This window comes from Phoenix dactylifera, chromosome 9 (assembly GCF_009389715.1).
Source record: "Phoenix dactylifera cultivar Barhee BC4 chromosome 9, palm_55x_up_171113_PBpolish2nd_filt_p, whole genome shotgun sequence".
In the NCBI taxonomy this organism is placed as follows: Eukaryota; Viridiplantae; Streptophyta; class Magnoliopsida; order Arecales; family Arecaceae; genus Phoenix; species Phoenix dactylifera.
Genome location: NC_052400.1, coordinates 16,617,577 through 16,636,898, shown reverse-complemented (window position 1 = coordinate 16,636,898; position 19,322 = coordinate 16,617,577). Strand labels below are relative to the sequence as shown.

At 42.4% G+C, this 19,322-nt stretch overlaps 2 protein-coding genes across 3 annotated transcripts; both read left to right on the top strand.

The window, feature by feature from the left end:
* Positions 1–4,443: 4,443 nt before the first annotated feature.
* Positions 4,444–5,442, top strand: LOC103701497 (protein ELC-like). The gene has a single exon (XM_026802381.2). The coding sequence runs from the start codon at positions 4,444–4,446 to the stop codon at positions 5,440–5,442; it is 999 nt and encodes a 332-aa protein (XP_026658182.2).
* Positions 5,443–13,825: 8,383 nt separating this feature from the next.
* On the top strand, positions 13,826–18,373 carry LOC103701507 (protein IQ-DOMAIN 1-like). Of its 2 annotated transcripts, none has more exons than XM_039130212.1 (4): positions 13,826–14,208; positions 14,339–14,647; positions 16,977–17,486; positions 17,571–18,373. In XM_039130212.1, the coding sequence occupies exons 1-4, from the start codon at positions 14,134–14,136 to the stop codon at positions 18,075–18,077; spliced, it is 1,401 nt and encodes a 466-aa protein (XP_038986140.1). In that variant the 5' UTR covers positions 13,826–14,133; the 3' UTR covers positions 18,078–18,373. The 2 variants fall into 2 exon arrangements, with proteins under 2 accessions (XP_038986140.1, XP_038986139.1); XM_039130211.1 differs by having other exon boundaries at positions 13,830–14,208; positions 17,568–18,373.
* Positions 18,374–19,322: the final 949 nt, after the last annotated feature.

Genomic DNA, 19,322 nt, shown 5'->3' with positions numbered 1-19,322 from the left:
GCCATGAGTTTCATGCAGAATAAATAATCTTAGCATGACTCATTTTAATTACAATACGACCGAAGCTGCCTATCTCGTGTGAGCTTATCTTGATCATGCCAGAAGAAGAAGGAGATCATAGATCAATAATCTAAGCCTTTTGCTACTTCAAAACTTATTCAAACATGTGATTTCTCATGTAAGGATTTTGTAAGAAAAATGCTTCCTCCTTTTCATCGTGCAAATTATTTCTTTTATAGATGTAATATAGTTTTTCAAAATTTGAACAAAAATACTCCTAGCCCTTCCATATTGAATTTTCTTGCCCCGCCATATTGGCATGGTGAAAATTAACCCAAGTTTTCAACATCTCTTTATAAATTTTGAACAGGCTTACATAACTTTGTAAGAGAGATTAAAACACACCTTATATGATAACTAGTTTATAAAATGATTGATAACAAATATGTAGATAAATAACTAATAATACAACTTATTGTAGCTTAATAAATAAAGAGATTATAAAGCTCGTATTCACAATCTTGTACGAAATCTAAGTAAGTTTTTTTACTATATTAATGATTAGCTATTCATAACTTTATGCAAATTCTTTAAAGAACTTGTACAATATGAGTCAACATTGTGGGTCGTTGAGCTAGTGTGGAAGGACGATCCTAGCCCTTTGTAAACCTGACAAAAAATTTTTGTTACCTTTTACACAAGTTATTAAAAACAACGTTTATATAAAGAACAAAGTTCAAGAACATAGTGTAAAATTCATCACTACCAAACATATAGAATAAACAATTAATATTATAACTTGATCAAGGGTAATTCTGTCCTAGTATTAAAAATTCATATCAAATCTATAAAAATATAAAAAAGAAGATGCTGAATCTTCGTTACTTCGTATTGATAAAACAATTATATTTTTCTTCTGAAATCCTCTTCTGGTATTTCAATTTTTGAAAATTTTGGAATTGTGCTTTATCTCCTGACTTTGTTAAGAGTTGCTGAAATTCCTATTTGGATCCACCATCAGCTTTGCCTCTACATTACATTACAATTGCTCGACGTCTCTGGCGTCCTTTGCGGTAAGACTTTTCCTTGGTACGTTGAGAAGTACGAGACCCTTGCGTAAAGGAAATATGAGATGCGTGATAGATTCTTGGAAAAATCCTGCGATTGCTGTGAAGGCAGCAATTGGCATGGTTCAGCTTTCCAAACTCCCGCAATTTCCGTACGGCATCCCTACGACCGCGAGACCGTGTCTTTTTTTTTTTTTTTTTTTTTTTGGAACGTGCTCAGCGGTCCATTTATTGACCGAACTTTAACATTAAATTCCTGTTGACCGGTTGTTTAACAACCGGTCCATATATATTTCAATATTGCTTTATGGGACAAAAATGCCCCCGCCTCTCCCATTCCCACCGAAGAAGGAGAAGAAAAAGGCAGCCGCCAGCCACGGCCCGCCCCCTCCCGCGCCTGCCGCCGGCCCCAGCCCGCCCCCTCCCGCGCTTGCCGCCGGCCACAGCCCGCCCCCTCCCGCACCCGCTGCCCCCTTCCGCGCCGCCGGGAATACCTCCGCCCCCACGGTGGGGAGGTGCCGAAGAAGAGGAGCCGCTGCCCCTCCCCCGGTGGCCCCATCCTGCGGCCGCCACCGTCCGACCCCCTTCCGTAGTTGCCGGCCTCGCGAGAGGAGAAGGAAGAAGAAAGAAGGAGAAGGGAAGAAGAGAAGAAAAAAAAGAAAATGAAAAGAAAAAAAAAGAAAATGAAAGAAAAAGAAGAAAAGAAAATAAAATAAAAATAAAAATAAAGTTAACTGTGTTCCTAGACAAGTTAACTGTGTTCACAGACAACTTAACTGTGTTCACAGACCTGGAGTCGACCCCTTAACAGCACGAGTCGACCCCTGCTCGTCTCGAGTCGACTCTCAGGCTTTCCTAGACAAGTTAACTGTGTTCACAAACAAGTTAACTATGTTCCTAGACAACTTAAGTATGTTTCTAGACAACTGTGTTCCTAGATAAGTTAACTGTGTTCCCAAACAACTGAACTGTGTTCCTAGACAAGTTAACTGTGTTCCCAAACAACTTAACTGTGTTCCTAGATAAGTTAACTGTGTTCACAGACAACTTAACCGTGTTCCTAGACAACTGTGTTCACAGACAAGTTAACTGTGTTCCTAGACAAGTTAACTGTGTTCCCAAACAACTTAACTGTGTTCCTAGACAACTGTGTTCCTAGACAAGTTAACTGTGTTCACAGACAACTTAACTGTGTTCCTAGACAACTGTATTCCTAGACAAGTTAACTGTGTTCCTAGACAAGTTAACTGTATTCCCAAACAACTTAACTGTGTTCCTAGACAAGTTAACTGTGTTCACAGACAACTTAACTGTGTTCCTAGACAACTGTGTTCCTAGACAAGTTAACTGTGTTCCTAGACAAGTTAACTGTGTTCCCAAACAACTTAACTGTGTTCCTAGACAACTGTGTTCCTAGACAAGTTAACTGTATTCACAGACAACTTAACTGTGTTCCTAGACAACTATGTTCCTAGACAAATTAACTGTATTCCTAGATAATTTAACTGTGTTCCTAGACAAGTTAACTGTATTCCCAAACAACTTAACTGTGTTCCTAGATAACTGTGTTCCTAGACAAGTTAACTGTGTTTACAGACAACTTAACTGTGTTCCTAGACAACTATGTTCCTAGGCAAATTAACTGTGTTCCCAAACAACTTAACTGTATTCTTAGATAACTGTGTTCCTAAACAACTTAACTGTGTTCACAGACAACTTAACTGTGTTCCTAGACAACTGTGTTCCTAGACAAGTTAACTGTATTCCTAGACAAGTTAACTGTATTCCCAAACAATTTAACTGTGTTCCTAAACAACTATGTTCCTAGACAAATTAACTGTGTTCCTAGACAACTTAACTGTGTTCCCAGACAACTTAACTGTATTCCCAGACAAGTTAACTGTGTTCCCAAACAACTTAACTGTGTTCCTAAACAACTGTGTTCCTAGACAAGTTAATTGTGTTCACAGACAACTTAATTATGTTCCTAGACAAGTTAACTGTGTTCACTGACAACTTAACTGTGTTCACAGACCTGGGGTCGACCCCTGCTCACCTGGAGTCGACCCCTGCTTACCTGGAGTCGACTCTCTCAGGCCTTCCAGAGAGCTGTTTTTCTGCCTGATTTCAGGGATCGACTCCAGCTCTTCAGGGGTCGACCCCAGCTCGACCCCAGCTCAGCATAAGTCTACAATAATTTTCTAATAACACTTAACTGTGTGCACAGTCGAAATAACTGTGTTCCAGGGTAGAATAAGTGTGTTCCAGGATGATTTAAATATGTTCCAAGCTTATTTAACTGTGTGTCATGTTAGATTAAGTGTGTTCCAAACTTATTTAATTGTGTTCCAAGTTTATTTAACTTTATTTTTATTTTTTCCTTTTTTTCTTTCTTTTTTTTTCTTTTTTTTTCTTCTCTTCTTTCCTTCTTCTTCTTTCTTCTTTTTTCTCCTTCCGCGAGCTGGCGGCACACAGTTAAGTTGTCTGCGAACACAGTTAACAGGACTGTACACACAGTTAAGTGTTCTTAGAAAATTGTTGTAGAAGTGAGCGAGTCGACCCCAGTTCAAACTTTTTCTTTTCTTTTTCTTTTTTTTCTTCTCTTCTTCCTTTCTTCTTCTTTCTTCTCTTCCCGCGAGGCCGGCGGCGCCGGAAAGGGACTGGGCCACGGCAGACGCTAGAGGAGGGCGGGCCGTGGCCAGCGACAGCCGCAGGACGCGGGACGACGCCCTTCTTCCTCTTCTTCGGCACCTTCCCACCATGGGGGCGGGGGCGGAGGCATTCTCGGCGGCGCGGCCGCAGGAGGGGGCTCGGGAGGAGGCGAGCCGGGCCGGCGGCGGCCGCAGGAGGGGGCAGGCCGCGGTCGGCAGCAGCCGTGGCTGGGAGATTACAGTTTGGAAAGCCTCTGAAATTCTTCTTCTTCGGAAGGATGGGAGATCATGAGGAAAGGGGCATTTTCGGTATCTTATTTCAAAATAAAAGAGGCTCAGGGACCGGGAATTACAGTTTGGAAAGTTTCTGGACCGGATGTTTTAGATTTAATTAACAAGGACTTTTTGTTGCAGTGGAGTCTTTAGAGGGATGGAAAGTAATTTCCCCTTTTTTTTTGGGTTAACGAGAGACCGTGTCTTTTGCCTGTCGCTTTTGCTTGCACCGGCTGCCCGCCGGCATTAGACCGCTTGTTGTTGACTTTCAGAAAGACGACCCTGAATTGTCTCAACGAAGTCTAACCCCGCAATGGCATCACCATGGAAGCAAATTCCTAGAAGAAACGAGAAGAGCTCAAGAAGACATGTCAAATAGAACCAAGTATTAAACCCCGGCAGGCAGCACCGCCACCAAGGCACCAGTGGCGCAACCGGCGCGAGGCCTGGCCATGGCGGACGCGCGGCAAGTGCACCAGTACCTGGCCGCCGTCCTCTCGCACCGCGGCCCGGGGGAGCTGCCCTACGCGGAGGACGACCGGTGGCTGATCCGCCACCACCTGGCATCCCTCTCCGAGATCTTCCCCTCCCTCCGCCCCTCCGCCTCCGCCTTCACCTACAACGACGGCCGCACCGCCACCCTCCTCCACGCCGAGGGCTCCATCCGCACCTCCCCCGGACGCCGCCTCCCGGCCTCCATCTGGCTCCTCGAGGCCTACCCCCACGTCCCTCCCGCCGTCTTCCTCCGCCCCGCCCGCGGCACGCTTATAATGCCCGGCCACCCCCACGTCGACTCCTCCGGCGCCGTCGACGCCCCCTACCTGCGCTCCTGGCGCTTCCCCAAATCCAACCTCGCCGACCTCGTCCACTCCCTCTCCCTCCTCTTCAACCTCGAAAACCCCCTCTACACAGGCACCGAGCCCAAGAAGGAGCCGGCGGAGATGAAACGGGTGTCGGAGAAGGTGCAGCGGGACCTCGCCGGGCTGGCGAGGATCCGGGAGGCGGAGATGGAGGGATTTCTTGGAGTCCAGGCCGAGTTGAAGCGAAGGAAAGAAGCGATCATCCGTGGAATGAGGGAATTGGAGGAAGAGAGGGAGAATCTGGAGCAGGAACTTCAGATTATTCTAACGAACACCGATGTGATGGAGAGTTGGGTGCGGGAGACCAGCGGGAAGAACGGGAGGAGGAGATGGAAGACCAGGGAAGTTAACGTGGATGACGTATTTGAGCCGTATGATGAGAAATCGAGGCAGATGATGGAATGCTCGGCCATGGACCTGGCGCTGGACGACACCATCTATGCGTTGGACCGGGCGGTGACCGAGGGGTGCGTGCCTTTCGACGTGTACTTGAAGAACGTGAGGGCATTGTCACGTGACCAGTTCTTCCACCGGAGCACGGCAGTTAAGGTTCAAAGCAAGGCAGGGAGGATGCCACGTCACGCTACATAGAAAATAGGAAACTTTTCCTTGTTGAGGTCATTTGTCTGCGTTGTAACATTGACAAAGTCCATCCCTTTGTTCACGATACTGGATTTGGAAGAGAATATGGATCAGGATTACAGTATAATTTCTATTAGCATGTACATAATTTGAATAACTTCCCTGTTTTTTTGGCATTATCTTATTTCTTTTTGATTCAGTTGGTTGCACTCACATCAATGATGTGTGAGCCGCCGTTGTACCAAAAATAAAATAAAAATTTTTGTACAGAGAATTCTAACGGTAACTCTATTTCTGATACATGTAAAATGAGAAAAATTAGTATCTTTTGGTTGAGCCACGAGGAATATTTGAATACCTCACGGTGGGACACTATTTAGAGAACTATTATCTTTCAGGATTATCACTATTTTTCATATTTCTCTTTTTTTATTAGTTTTTAAGCTATTATCTTTCGGCTAACTATACCTCTAGATTTCTCTCTCTTCGGTCATCAAAATTGTGTCACCTCCTAAATAAAAAAAAAAAACTCCGATGCAGCTCTACGATTACTGTTTGATCTATTATTTAGAGACACTTAAAATATGAAAAGAACTGCCAGCTGCTCAATATCCAAATAACCCATCCAAAACAGACACAGAATCTAAAAACAGATCCAATGGAAAGGGTTTTGGAACCTAGTTGGGACTGAAATTGGTGAAGGAGTCAATCTTGAATAACTGTTAAGATAACCAATGACAGATAAAACAACAATATCACATACTTGTGTTTCCATGCATGCACACCCCTGCATTCTGTGCTTCTAACATTGATAAATTCATACCGATTAAAATTATAAGTCTATCAATCTAAATTAGAGTGGATTTGAATTCAGATTTTAGGATTTCATCAAGAATATAGTGTCTTTGTGCAACAGAATCTTATGTGCCCGCTCCATTTCAAAACTAGTTTGTCCAGCACATGGGAGATTAGCATATTGATCCATTAATATTACGATATATATTGCTTAGTTCAAGAGAAAAAAGAGATACACCAACATACTATCTATTGTAAATTAGCAATATTACGATATATATTGCTTAGTTCAAGAGAAAAAAGAGATACACCAACATACTATCTATTGTAAATTAGCAATATTACGATATATATTGCTTAGTTCAAGAGAAAAAAGAGATACACCAACATACTATCTATTGTAAATTAGCATGCAGCTGTCTGGAAAGGATGACTAGTTACAAAACAGTGTATATTTTGAAAGTGGAAGCATTATTTTTATCGAAGGCTAGAAACAATAGAGGTGAGATTCTACTTAGTTCTTCCCAATACATGCATAAACAAGTTCAGCACTTCCTTAAAAAATGTTTGATATAATGAATTATGTATATTGGGCATATTATGTAGTTTAAATATCATAACAACAAGCAAACACATAGCTGCTTTGGTAGCTAAAAGAATCATACTAGACCACAACAGTGCAGAGCAAGCATCAAAATTTTCTTAGCAAATTTTAAAATTAGATGAGTTAATAGCATCAGGTCAATATCCCTTTTTAAAAAACTAGTTGCATCAAGAAAAGAGCAAGGACAAAAAAAGCATGATTTACTATAGATAATCAATGATACTGAAGTCAGTCAAACATCTTCTTACCATAGACTACGGCACGACTATAAGTGCCATACATCCGGAGAAGTGCAGGATACCTTCCTGGAGCAAGTGCTGAAAGTTTAGCCATTGAGGTGATTAGAAACTCTTTTGGATCCCTTATTTCCTTCAGAGGATCCTCTTCCTTCTTCCCAGCATAGTGAAGGCGGGCAAAGGCTGCAGAATAGCCCACTGTCTCATGTATATCTCGCGTATTCTTTTCTAGGTCCCCTTTATATTCATCTTGTTGGGCTAGAAACATATTGATACTGTCAAGCATCTTCCCCCAAAGTTCAGTTGCTGAAGCATCTAAAGGGCTTGCAGACTCGCAAATCAGTCTTGTTTGCAGCAACTGCAGTCAGCTTCACTTCTGTGGCTCCCGAAATCAAACTCAGATTTGGAATGCAAAACTTCTGAAGAATCACTCCAAATATATTAGCTTGAACTGCATTTATGGAGTCCACGAGAATGCCAAGCCCGTGCTTGACCAAAACTAGTGACATGAATACCACAAGAGAATTCACAAATTTAAGAGTACGCTTGTTCTGCAGCCGCATGAATATATAGGACATTCCAAATACCGGCGATGTAAGGTGCTACCGTATCATAGCCAAGGTTCTCCACTACAGTATTGAGCACAAAGAAGCCCAGTTCTTCAGTACTTGAAGCACAGATCAGCTTGTTAAATATCCCAAGGACTTGGCTTAGTCTTCCCTCATTGTTGAGATCATTGGGTACCTTTTGCAGCAGCCGGACCAATGCCGGGACTGTATTATTCCGGGGTTGGGGTCCTAGGGACTGATTGTTAATAAAACTTCAGGCCAGGGAAAGAATTAAAGAAGGGTGTTGAGAGGACTTACCTGAGAGAGAAATCGAGAGGCGGGCGGAGCTGCCGGCCGGCGGGCTCGCCGGAATAGGGATTTCAAATAGGGGAAAAGAATTTACGAGGAGGGGATTTATAAGGGAGGGCAGGGAAGGGTTTTCATGCAGAGGGAGGGTTAATGCGACAGTGTCTCAGAGAGAGAGAGAGAGAGAGTGAGAGAAGGGATGGTACTGAACATGGGCCGGGCTCCCGTGCTGGACCGGGTGCTGCTTTTATTGAACTTGGGTTGGGCCTTGCGCTGACCGGGTCAGCTAGACCAAGGTCAGGCCTTTTTCATTTTTATTTCTACCAAGGGAAAAAGAAAATAAAACAGGACCAATTTTCTGTAGAAAACTGCAATTCTTACTTCAGTTATCTAACCCTAGTAACAAAAAGATAGCACACAGATTTCACTTGATTTAATCTCAACACGAACCCACCCCGCAAACCTGGGCAAAAAAAAAAACAAACCCAACCACAAATAGAGATGGATTAGAGTTCACCTTCCACCCAACCCAAATTCGATGAGACCCAAATTCTTATTAAATTATATGTCATTATGTCATTAAAATTTATGAATGATTGAAGTCTCAATCCAACATTAACAATCCAACACAACGTGTGAACATATTTTCTATCTTAAAATTTCTATTCGATTCAATTTAACTCAATTAACATGGCACAATCTAACTAACTTTACCCATCCAAAATTTAACTTAAGGTGTAGTTGGGTTAAATTAGGTTAGCAAAATTCCAAGATGCAATCAGATTGGATTGGGTTGGAGTTGAAAGATTTAGAGATTGGATTGGATTATAATTTGGCCTCCCCCTCTCCGAACCAACCTGGGTTATAGTTCCAATAGTGCAGTTTTAGGCATAGGTTGTGCATCATTTGATACAAGGTTTGGGTTCATACTAGTCGACTAGAGCAGGAAAATGCAACAAAGCATATGAGAAACACCTGGTTGATTAGAGAGGATGAAATATTTTAATTAACTGGTAAGCTCATACCGACCTAATTCGCATCCAACAACTTGAATTTCTAATGACTGCTTCATATTTTGAAAAACTATGCCATTTGATCCAATATTTTGATTAAAACCTTCAATAACCTCGTGCCACTAGGGGTCAACTGAGTTTCTCCACCATAAGATCTTTGATACGATTTTAAAACCCAGTCTTCTATTACCCATATAGAATCCAGCGACATTTTTTTTTTCTTCTGTCCCCTACGTTTCGTGCCAAGATGAGTCACCATCTGCTTATGAGTCATTATTGCATCAATACTCACAGCATCAAAGAAGTGATCGGATTTACATGTCCTTCGGGTTTTTGACAGCGTAGGTGACATCTCGATGCTTTCTTTTCTTGTTAAAAAAAAATGCACCTTTCAGAAAGCTCGTTTAATTATAAATAATTGTATACCCTTCAAAAACAAGATTATAAATCAACGGATAGTGATCTATTGAGACATCACAGGCATAATGGCGATTCCTCATCTAATATAGGTTATTAAGGTAATCGCTCTTTCTTAGAATAATGGCGATTCCTCACCAAGTAAAGGCACCATCTGACATGACGAAAGCTACAAATGGCCAACCATACTGAATTTCTGGTACCATGTCCATCTTCACATAGAAGGAAACACCATCCACTGACATTCCAATTAGAACAGCAGTACACCTATCCCCATCCCATCCTATCCTACACTTAGTTCCCCCTCATCAAAACTTCTCATTTTTTTTCCCAAAAAAATGCAAGTTTTTTAGGCCTTCGCATGTAGTGGATGGGATGAGGGGTGTAGCTTTTTGACCACCACCAGCGAGTTAGAAACGTACTCTTTCTTGCAGCCGTGTGGCCTTTATGGAACTGTCCCTTGAAGCTTAGCTTCCGTCGAGCTTTTCTGAGATTATGTTTGACTTTATATCCCTCGAATTATTGCTTGCGTTGAATCTCAAAAGTGCTAAGCTATCTTCGAGTCAGAAGGGTCAGCAAAAAAAGATTGCTAGTTAGATCATCAAGATCTTATCTTATACTTTTAGGTCCTGTTTGGGGAGCTGTTGGCAGTAGAGCTGTTGGAAGTAGAGCTGTCTGAAGTAGAGCTGTTATAAAAAGCTGTTTGCTGTTTGGTAACTACATTCGTAAAGTGCTGTGGTATTTTGTTTTGTGTTTGGTAAACAAACTAAGAAAGTACTTTTATATGACAAAATTACCATAAAGGACATTTCATAGTATTATACAACAGAACATAATAAAATATAACATATATTAGTACATAAATATACGATATAGTATAATATTATTGTAATTATAATATAGCATAATAGTAATATAATTATTAGAGTAAATTAATATTTGGTAATATAACATAATATTAAATTATTTAACATAACATATTAATGTATTATGATATAATGTAATATATATTATATTTATAGTATAATACAATAATAAAGGTATAAAATATTATAATTATTAGTATAAATTAATTTTTCATAATCTAACATAATATTAAATTATTTAAAATAACATATTAATATATTATAATGTAATGTAATATAATATAATATTTATAGTATAATATAATAATAAAGATATAAAATATTATAATTATTAGTGTAAATAATTAATAATGTTGAAATATATTTATTTATTATCTTATTTATTCATTCATTCATTCATTCATTCATTTATATAAATATTTATTTATTTATTTTTTTATTATTTTTTAAATTTTCTTTTTTTTCTTTCTTTTTCTTCTTTTTTTCCTTTTCTTTTTCTTTTCTTTTTTCTTCTCTTCTTCTCCTTCCTTCCTCTCCCCTGTTCTTCTTTCTTCTCCTCCCGCGCGGCCGGCGGCACCGGAAGGGGGCCAGGCCGCCGTGGCCGCGGGAGGGGGCCAGGTCGGGGCCGGCGGCGGCCGCGGGAGGGGACCGGGCCGCGGCCGGCGGCGCCCGCGGCAGTCTCGGCGGCCGCGGCTGGCCCCGTGGGAAGTGCCCTCCTCCCGTGAGGCCGTCAGCGCCGGGCGGGCCGTGGCGGATGCGGGAGGGGGGCGGGTCGTGACCGCCGGCGGCCGCAGGAACCCCCTTCTTCTTCCTATTCTTCGGCCCCTCCCACCGTGGGACCTCCTTCTTCTTCGGCCCCTTCTTCTTCCTGTTCTTCGGCACCGCCCCTTTCTGGGGCTGGTCGTCGCCGGCGGCGGCCGCGGGAAAGGGAAGACGACCTGTCTTCCTCTTCTTCGGCACCTCCCCACCATGGGGGCAGGGGAGAGGGAGGGGGTGCGACGGCGGGGCAGAGGGAGAGGGTGCGGCGGCAGGGGAGAGGGAGTGGGGTTGGGTGGGAGAGGAAGAGACGGTGAGAGAAAGATTTTTGGGTGGAATTTTTTTTTTTAAATGGGGGTATTTTGGTCAAAAATACAGCTTTCCGAAAAAGCTGAAAACAGCATTTTGGAAAAGCTCCAAATTGGAGCTTCCCCCCAAAAGCTGTTTTCAGCTTCCCGCAAAAGCTGAAACAGCTTTTCGAAAAATTTACCAAACACTCTTTTTTAACTAAAAGTACTTTTGGAGAGCCAGAAAGTGCTTTTTAGCCCTCCAAAAGCTCTCCCAAAGGGCCCAAACAGGGCCTTACTCCAAGTTTGTCTCGTGAGACAGTGCACTGGTGGCGTATGGATCAATTGGATTTGAAAAATGAATTGTTGCCGAATTTGAACTTGCAATTGCATGGATTATGGACTTGTAATAGGATCCAGTTAACGTGATGGATTTTTGGATCGATCACAAATTTCTTGTATAAAAATTGAGGGGAAGTCGACCTTTCAAAAGCTTTATATATACATATATATATATATATATATATATATATATATATATATATATATATATATATATATATATATATAAGCTACTCTTTGCCATTAAAAATAAAGCTCATGGCTTGATTATTTAGTGCTTATCAATAGCCAAATACATTTATTTATCCATGCATTAGCATCATCACGAACTATATATTTTACATTCGATTCTCAGATGGTGCATCCCAAAAAAAAAAATCTTAATAGTACAAGTGGGTCTCCCTCCATTATAATCCCTTCGTAAAGTACTCATTTTATTGGATGGATCTACTAAGTTGGCATTTACTCGAGACTGCTTATGCCAAAACCAAGTTTACTTGATATAATGTTGCAGACATTGCTGTCTTCTGGATTTGCGTACTGATAAAGGACACTACTAAGTCTCCTTGAATTAATGGTAATATATCATCATACAAGATGAATAAGTGATAATTAGAGGTCAAAATGTCAACTTTACACTCGATAGTTTAGACAAATCTGCATGATGAATGCATTTTAGGAAGGTTTGGGGGAAAACAAAAGAATTTTTCATTAGAGAAACTTTTATTATACCAAATTTTAATTTGATTATTTTGTTTTGTTACCTCTTAAAATTCATGGCATTTAGTTATTTAGATAATCATGATCTAGATATTGTAGCTTCTATTCTTTTTCTTTCTTTTCTTTTATTTTATTTTTTTGTTGAATGAAGTCCGGACAAGCAACTCAGTGAGATTATCACACTTGATAGATATGGACTAGAGCTTACGATGAATTCATAAACACTGTCTATTCTTTGCATCGTAGAAGTTGAATATGTGAAGGCTTGCAATGCTAGAATTTTCACATCCGAATGTGTAGTTACATCTAGAAATAAAAGAAAAAGTTTAAAACTTTTTTAGATAATTGCCAAATGCACCATTGGAAAACTGCTGCTAATTAAGAAGTAAAGGGACTTACTAAATACAGAACTACTTTTTTGTGAAGATACATTTTGCTCATGTTTTCTATTGTCTCGTTGCATATGTCGGATTATATCCAGAACAAAAAGAATGCATCCATCCTCAAAGTCTAGTCTATTTATCTCCTTCCAAAGAATAAAGCAACCAACAGATGAGGAAGAATGGATGGAGAACATGAACATTCAAATGTACCCACCTTTACTCCAAATAAGTATTTTGTTGGTCTAAAATAAAAAACTTGCCCTGACCTGGTTGATCCCATATCGATCTTTCGTAACTTTAATTTGCTATTCATTTGGCAAGTCCTGTGCAGGGCCGGCCCAACTTTAAGCGATTCAGGCGATTGTCTAAGGCCTCGACTCAAAGAAGGTCCACTATAAGAAAGGTCTCAAAGACAAAACGAAAAGAGAAAATGCCCTCCTGTGAGTTCGCCTTAGGCCGCCTCACTGCAGAAAAGGCCTTAAAGACAAAACAGCCTTGAGCCCCCAAATATATTGGGCCGCTCCTAGTTCTGTAGTATCCTTTCTCACGCCCTTGTTCCATGAAGTAGTCGACCCTTTGTCTAAATTATTGTGCATGGCTTGGACATAGGGTGGGTTTTTTTTTCCTTCCTGCAGCGGAGCCAATTCCAAGGCGACAAGACCCAAGCAAACTATGTGCAACCCGAGTCAATCCAGTCCCTGCCTTATTTTTTTTTCTTCTACTGCTGCTGAAGTGGAAGTTTCATACATGTCGAATACAAATACATCCCAAAAAATTCAAAGATAATAAATCTCGAAATGCACCAGGTAATTTCTTTTTTCCTAGTCATAGGATCTCTCTATAATAATTAGTTACATACAAGACTATCCAGTCTACTGTTTCATTGACCATATGATATATGTACTTTATCTATCCACCAATGCTTATAGTTTGAATATTTCTGTGTAGTGGATGGTACTCGCCCATCTCCTCCGCATACTATTGAATTTAATTAATAATTGTAACCGAATTACCCACGAGCACAATAGTATATGTCAGTCTGAAATAGCTCCTGCTATAATTATCCTGTAGTCTAGGCCTGACAGACCCAACTCCTCTCCTACTCTCGCCAATTCGGTCGAAATTTACCTTTGCCTTGGGTCCTCGGGCATCCACCTTTCTCCTCTCGCTACTATGTTTACTGCGTCTCTCTCTCTCTCTCCTTAGTATTTCGCTTTGATCCCAGCGGGTTTGCAGCAGCGGTCCCGTGACGGACGATAAATACGACTGCCACTTGCCCGGCATCGCACTTATGACCTCACCTGACCCCGGCCTTCACCGCCACCGCCATCTCTCTCTCTCTTTCTCTCCTCTTTCTACCTTTCTCCGTCGTGACGCACCCACGATCCCAGAGAGTTCGACGCGGTGAATCGAAACCAGTTCAACGAATGGGGAAGAAGACGGGCTGGCTCTCCACCGTCAGGAAAGTCTTCAAACCCTCCTCCAAAGACCTCGACCGAAGGGTCAGTCTCCCCCACCCCCATCCCCCACTCCGATCATCATCCCCCCACCGTCCAAATTGGCTTTAATCGCCCTCCGCCGTCGGTTAAATTGATTTTTTTTTTTTTGGCCTTTTCCGATTGTAATTTACAGAGGCAGAGGGAGAGGGAGCTGGAGTTGGAGGGGAATGAGGCACTGGAGATAGTGTCGGTGGAGCATTTCCCGGCGGAGACTTCGCCGGAGGCCACGAACGACGACGACGGGTCGCCGGGGGTGGCGGTGGAGGAAGAGGAGGACAGGAAGCACGCGATCGCAGTCGCGGCGGCGACGGCAGCGGCGGCCGACGCTGCGGCGGCGGCCGCAGAGGCGGCGGCGCAGGTGGTGAGGCTGGCAGGGTACGCGCGGCTATCTAGGGAGGAGAAGGCGGCGGTGCGCATCCAATCCTACTACCGCGGCTACCTGGTATGCTTCCCCCTTCGTTTCCCATGGATTCTAATTAATTGAAAATCCACTCTTTTATCAAAAAAAAAAGCACTTTTAATGAGCTAACCTAGGTTAGGTGTGCGTGAAGTTTTCTTTTTTTTTTTTATAAATCTTCAAGAACGCAAGTGCGGCCTCGGACCACAGCTTGCAGCTTTTCATGTGAATCCGACGAACATTTGTATGGCATAAAGGCCACATTTGCATGGCGGCATCCTCTATAGCTTTTCTAAGCGGTGCTCCTTTCCTCCTCTACGGTTTCATAAGTAATAGACGCATAATTCCATTCTAATGACTCCTCTTCAAAGTTGCATCTCCATCCAAACTCATGGAAGTAGTGAGGACAAAATATGGACTCCGATAACACTGCCATCAGTTATAATTACAATAATAATTGTCATTAATGGTGAGATAACAACAAAATTATATCATAGAATAAGGCGTTTTTTTTGAACATTTGTAGATATTCTGATTTAGGAAATATTATATTTTAATCAGATGAACCTACGGCTTTTATTTATGATATTTCTACGACAGCCATTGCTTTAAGCATGGTCCATGGTTTTTTGTCCGCTACCGGGTTTGGGCGGACCTGCCAGTCCAAAAGGGGGAAAATCGTGGACCCAGAGCCTGCGATTGCTAGGTTGTGTCCAGATTGCAGAGGACCAGGTTTGGTCTTGCACCAGAGATCATAACAACTATTAGGACATAGTTGGCAATTGGATTGCTCATTCTACTGCTTTGAGTTTTTTTTTTTTAGCTGCTTTGTTTTCAATATTTTTACGAATTTTTGAAATTCTATGGTGAACCTTCTTTCTTATAATTATGTTGATCGGCCAATAATTATGGCAATGGTTCCTTTGCCGTTACTTAAAAGGCATTGCATCGTAGCATAGGCAATATATATATATATATATATATATATATATATATATATATATATATATATATATATATATATATATATATATTGCTAAAGCAGGTATTTAAGATATTACATGTATGAATACATCGAAGACAACTCTCCCTCTCCGACCCACATGGTGTTTTTGGCATGGTTGGCTATATAGGCAACCATCCAATCCGCAACTCTGTTGGCCTTTCTGGAAGGTCCCTTCATCTCTCACCATCACTCAGATATCTCAAAGCAAGGGGTGATCCAAACCATCACCTCTCGGATCTTTCTGGATCCAATTGATCATCGTGGTCGAGTCACTCTCTAGCATGACTGAGCTGGTCTGTAGCACGTGGAAGGGATGTTTGGGTGGGGGAAAATAGAAGGGTAAAGATTAGAGAATGAGATTTGGTTATATGGGACCGGATTTAGAAAGGAAGACCTCAATATATAACCTGTCTACAAGGTAAAGTCGCATGAATGACGTGGCCATTAAACGTTACGTTTTTCACCTCTCTCTCTCTCAAATACTATGGCTTCTATAAATTTTTGAGTGTGACAGGAAAAGAGTCTTCTGTGTGCAATTTTTGGTTCCAGATATTACTTCGATCGGAAGTCCATCGCTGCAAATGATAGATCCTCCATCGCTATACATGAATTAGGGCTCGACCAGGTTGCGAAATTCCCATGACAAAAGGTGCAAAGTAGACTCATTCAATTAGCTTGCCCGGAGCTTTTTGTATCAATATGAATGATATTATTCATGTTCATGTGTGGTCAAACCCTTACCTCCTTGTGCTGAAGCTAACTAAATGCAAGGTTCAGCACTGCAACCACTTATTCTATGTTTGATAAATGATATGTGTTTTCTGTTTTTTTTTTTTCTTCTACATATCATATGATGAAGATCCGACACTTGCAAGGCTGGGTTGGGAGCCAGCACGCATCGTACCAAATGACTGTGTCATTAAGTCAAATACTCAATCCCTACACAGCTTGGCTTCATGAACCTGCAAAAAAATATTAAAACTTTTGCTAGCTGCAAACGCCTTAATACAATATTAAAAGGCACATGCAGCGTTTATCTCAGAGAGAGCTTATACTGATCTGCATTGTTTAAAACTATTGTGCTCATCATCCATCCAAAGCACAGCCAGCAAAACTAATCTTAATGCATATCGACATAGTATGTGCATCAATCTGCAACGAGTGATTGATGGAATGGGTAGGCATAGATGGTAGACCTTTTGGCGATTGAACCGGACCCTTAATTTACTTAATATTCGCAAATCTTCAAACAATTTCAACTTTTTCCCTGTCTTGATAGAAGAAAGAGGGATGAAAACAACCACAACAACAACCAAGATAATCCCTTGTTTCACCGTTTTTATCTTGTTTCACCGTAAAATGTTGCAGGCACGGAGAGCCCTGCGCGCGCTCCGGGGGCTGGTGCGGCTGCAGGCCCTGGTCAGAGGCCACCAAGTGCGGAAGCAGGCCCAGATGACGATGCGCTGCATGCAGGCCCTCGTCCGCGTCCAGGCCCGCGTCCGCGCCCGCCGCTTCGAGCTCTCCCAGCAGTCTCACAACCCTCTCCTCCCCCGCCCTCCCTCCTCCTCCTCCTCCTCCTCCTCCTCCTCCTCCACCACCGCCGCCGCCGCCGCTGCCAGAGTCCTCCCCCGCGACCCCTTCTCAGACTACCTGGACCACCTTAAAAGAAGAGGCCGATACCACCACCACGAAGAAGAAGAAGGAGAAGAACAGGGAACCTATCCCATCACTTGCAAGAGCCCCTTCTCCAAGGACGTCGGCTTCGGAGACTGGGACGCAGGCCATCAGAGCCTGGAGACCATCAAGGCCAACTCCCAGCGCAAGCAAGACGCAGTCATTCGTCGCGAGAGAGCCCTTGCCTATGCCTACACCTCGCAGGTACCTCTTCCTTTCTTCTTCATAAATGTACTTCATGAATTACGAGCTTAGCTTGGCACGGTCTCTATATACCATGAGCAGCAGCAGTGGAAGTATGAGAAGCCCCAGTGGGGCTGGAACTGGCTGGAGCGCTGGATGGCCGCCCAGCAGTGGCAGGCACGGCAGTCGCCGCCGCCTGAGAGCTCCTACGTCACGGTCACCAACACCGACGACTTGTCGGAGAAGACGGTCGAGATGGACCTTGGACGAAGCCCATCCAACCCGGTCCGCTGTCGTCAGGACGAGACTAGCGGGGTACCCAGTTACATGTCCGCGACTCAGTCAGCTAAGGCCAAGTTTCGGAACCAGGCGCCGGTGGACAGGGGTTATGGAGCTAAGTGGAATCGATCAACTAGGAGGGCGGCCGGGTCGGGGGTCGGTGGGGACTCGTCGAGCTCAGGAGGAGCCAGGCGGAGCCCGAGCCACGTCGGTGGTGGGCTTCGCGTCCAGACGCGGCGGCACGCAGGGTACACCACACCGGATTCCAGCTGCGGTGGGTATGACCGGACGCCGCCGGTGGGAGGGCGGGGGAGGAGGAGCATGCACGTTTGATAGTGGACGGATGCATGGCTTGAGTACTTATATCGGTGCTGTAGCCTATTGTGATGTGTGATGATCGAGTCTTCCTTGTTGGATTTGTTATATATATATAAATAGTTTATCTTCTGGTTGATGGAGAGGGAAAAAACTACACCATCTGTGGATGTGTAGATATTCTGAAATAACGAGGAGATGGGAACTGGCGTCGAGTTTGGGAATTTTATGTAAAAATAAAATGACAGAATGCTTCATTTTATTAACGTTTTGCATTGCATGAGGTATAAATGGATGACGAAACTTTGATGACTTGCATTGGATTTGTTTATATTTTTTGCAGAAGGTTAAATAGGACCGGTCCGAGGGCCCCTGTCGTCCGTCTCCAATCAGATCACGCTCCCGGGCTTTGAAGGGATAGTCTATGGCCAATTTTGAGAAAGAACCTAACCAAACCACCTAGATTCAACTGGGATCGGGTAGTATCTTTGGTGCGAATGAATGATTGATCTTCTCTCATAGATATTAACTATTGGATTGCGCAAAGTACTCTAGTCCCTTTCTTCTTTTGTCTATCTGAGTGAATAGATCTTGAAGCAGCTATTGAGCAATCCAACAATTGATATCACAAAAGAAAGGAAATCATACAACCCGAACCCAAGTATGACGTGGTTTAGTCTAATATGGTTGGACTATTTGCTTGGTGGTGCAGACATTGTCACGGTGGAAATGTCTCCTTTATTTATCAAGGGATTTGGTAATGTTATGTATTCCTCTCACCATGTATCAGTTTCTTTTTTTCTCTTTTTTTTTTTAACAGAGCAATTCTAGGGCGGACCTGCTGCTGCAAAGGCTTGATCAACCTTTTGTTTTCCCTTCTTGTGGTCTGAAATCTGCTATTGATAAAAATGATAAATATAAAGTTATTCAGAAATTAAAAAATTCTATCCACTTTCTATTTGCATGATCTTCCTTGGATCAGGACGATGCGAATATAAGGCTGGCATGAAATAGAGAAAAAAGCTTAATAAAATATATATTGTGATAAATGAACAATTAATTCAAAACTATTAGCGAAAGATTAAGGAAATATGAGATCCATAGGTGATGAACATGCCACAGTTAAATGATGTGGGAGACAGATATCTTGATGTAAACTATTGAAGGGTCTTAACAATCAAGAACCAAAAGAAGACAATCTTGTTTGGTAGTTATATATCTAATTGATTTAGTATTGGAAAAGTTAAACAAAATGAATAGAAA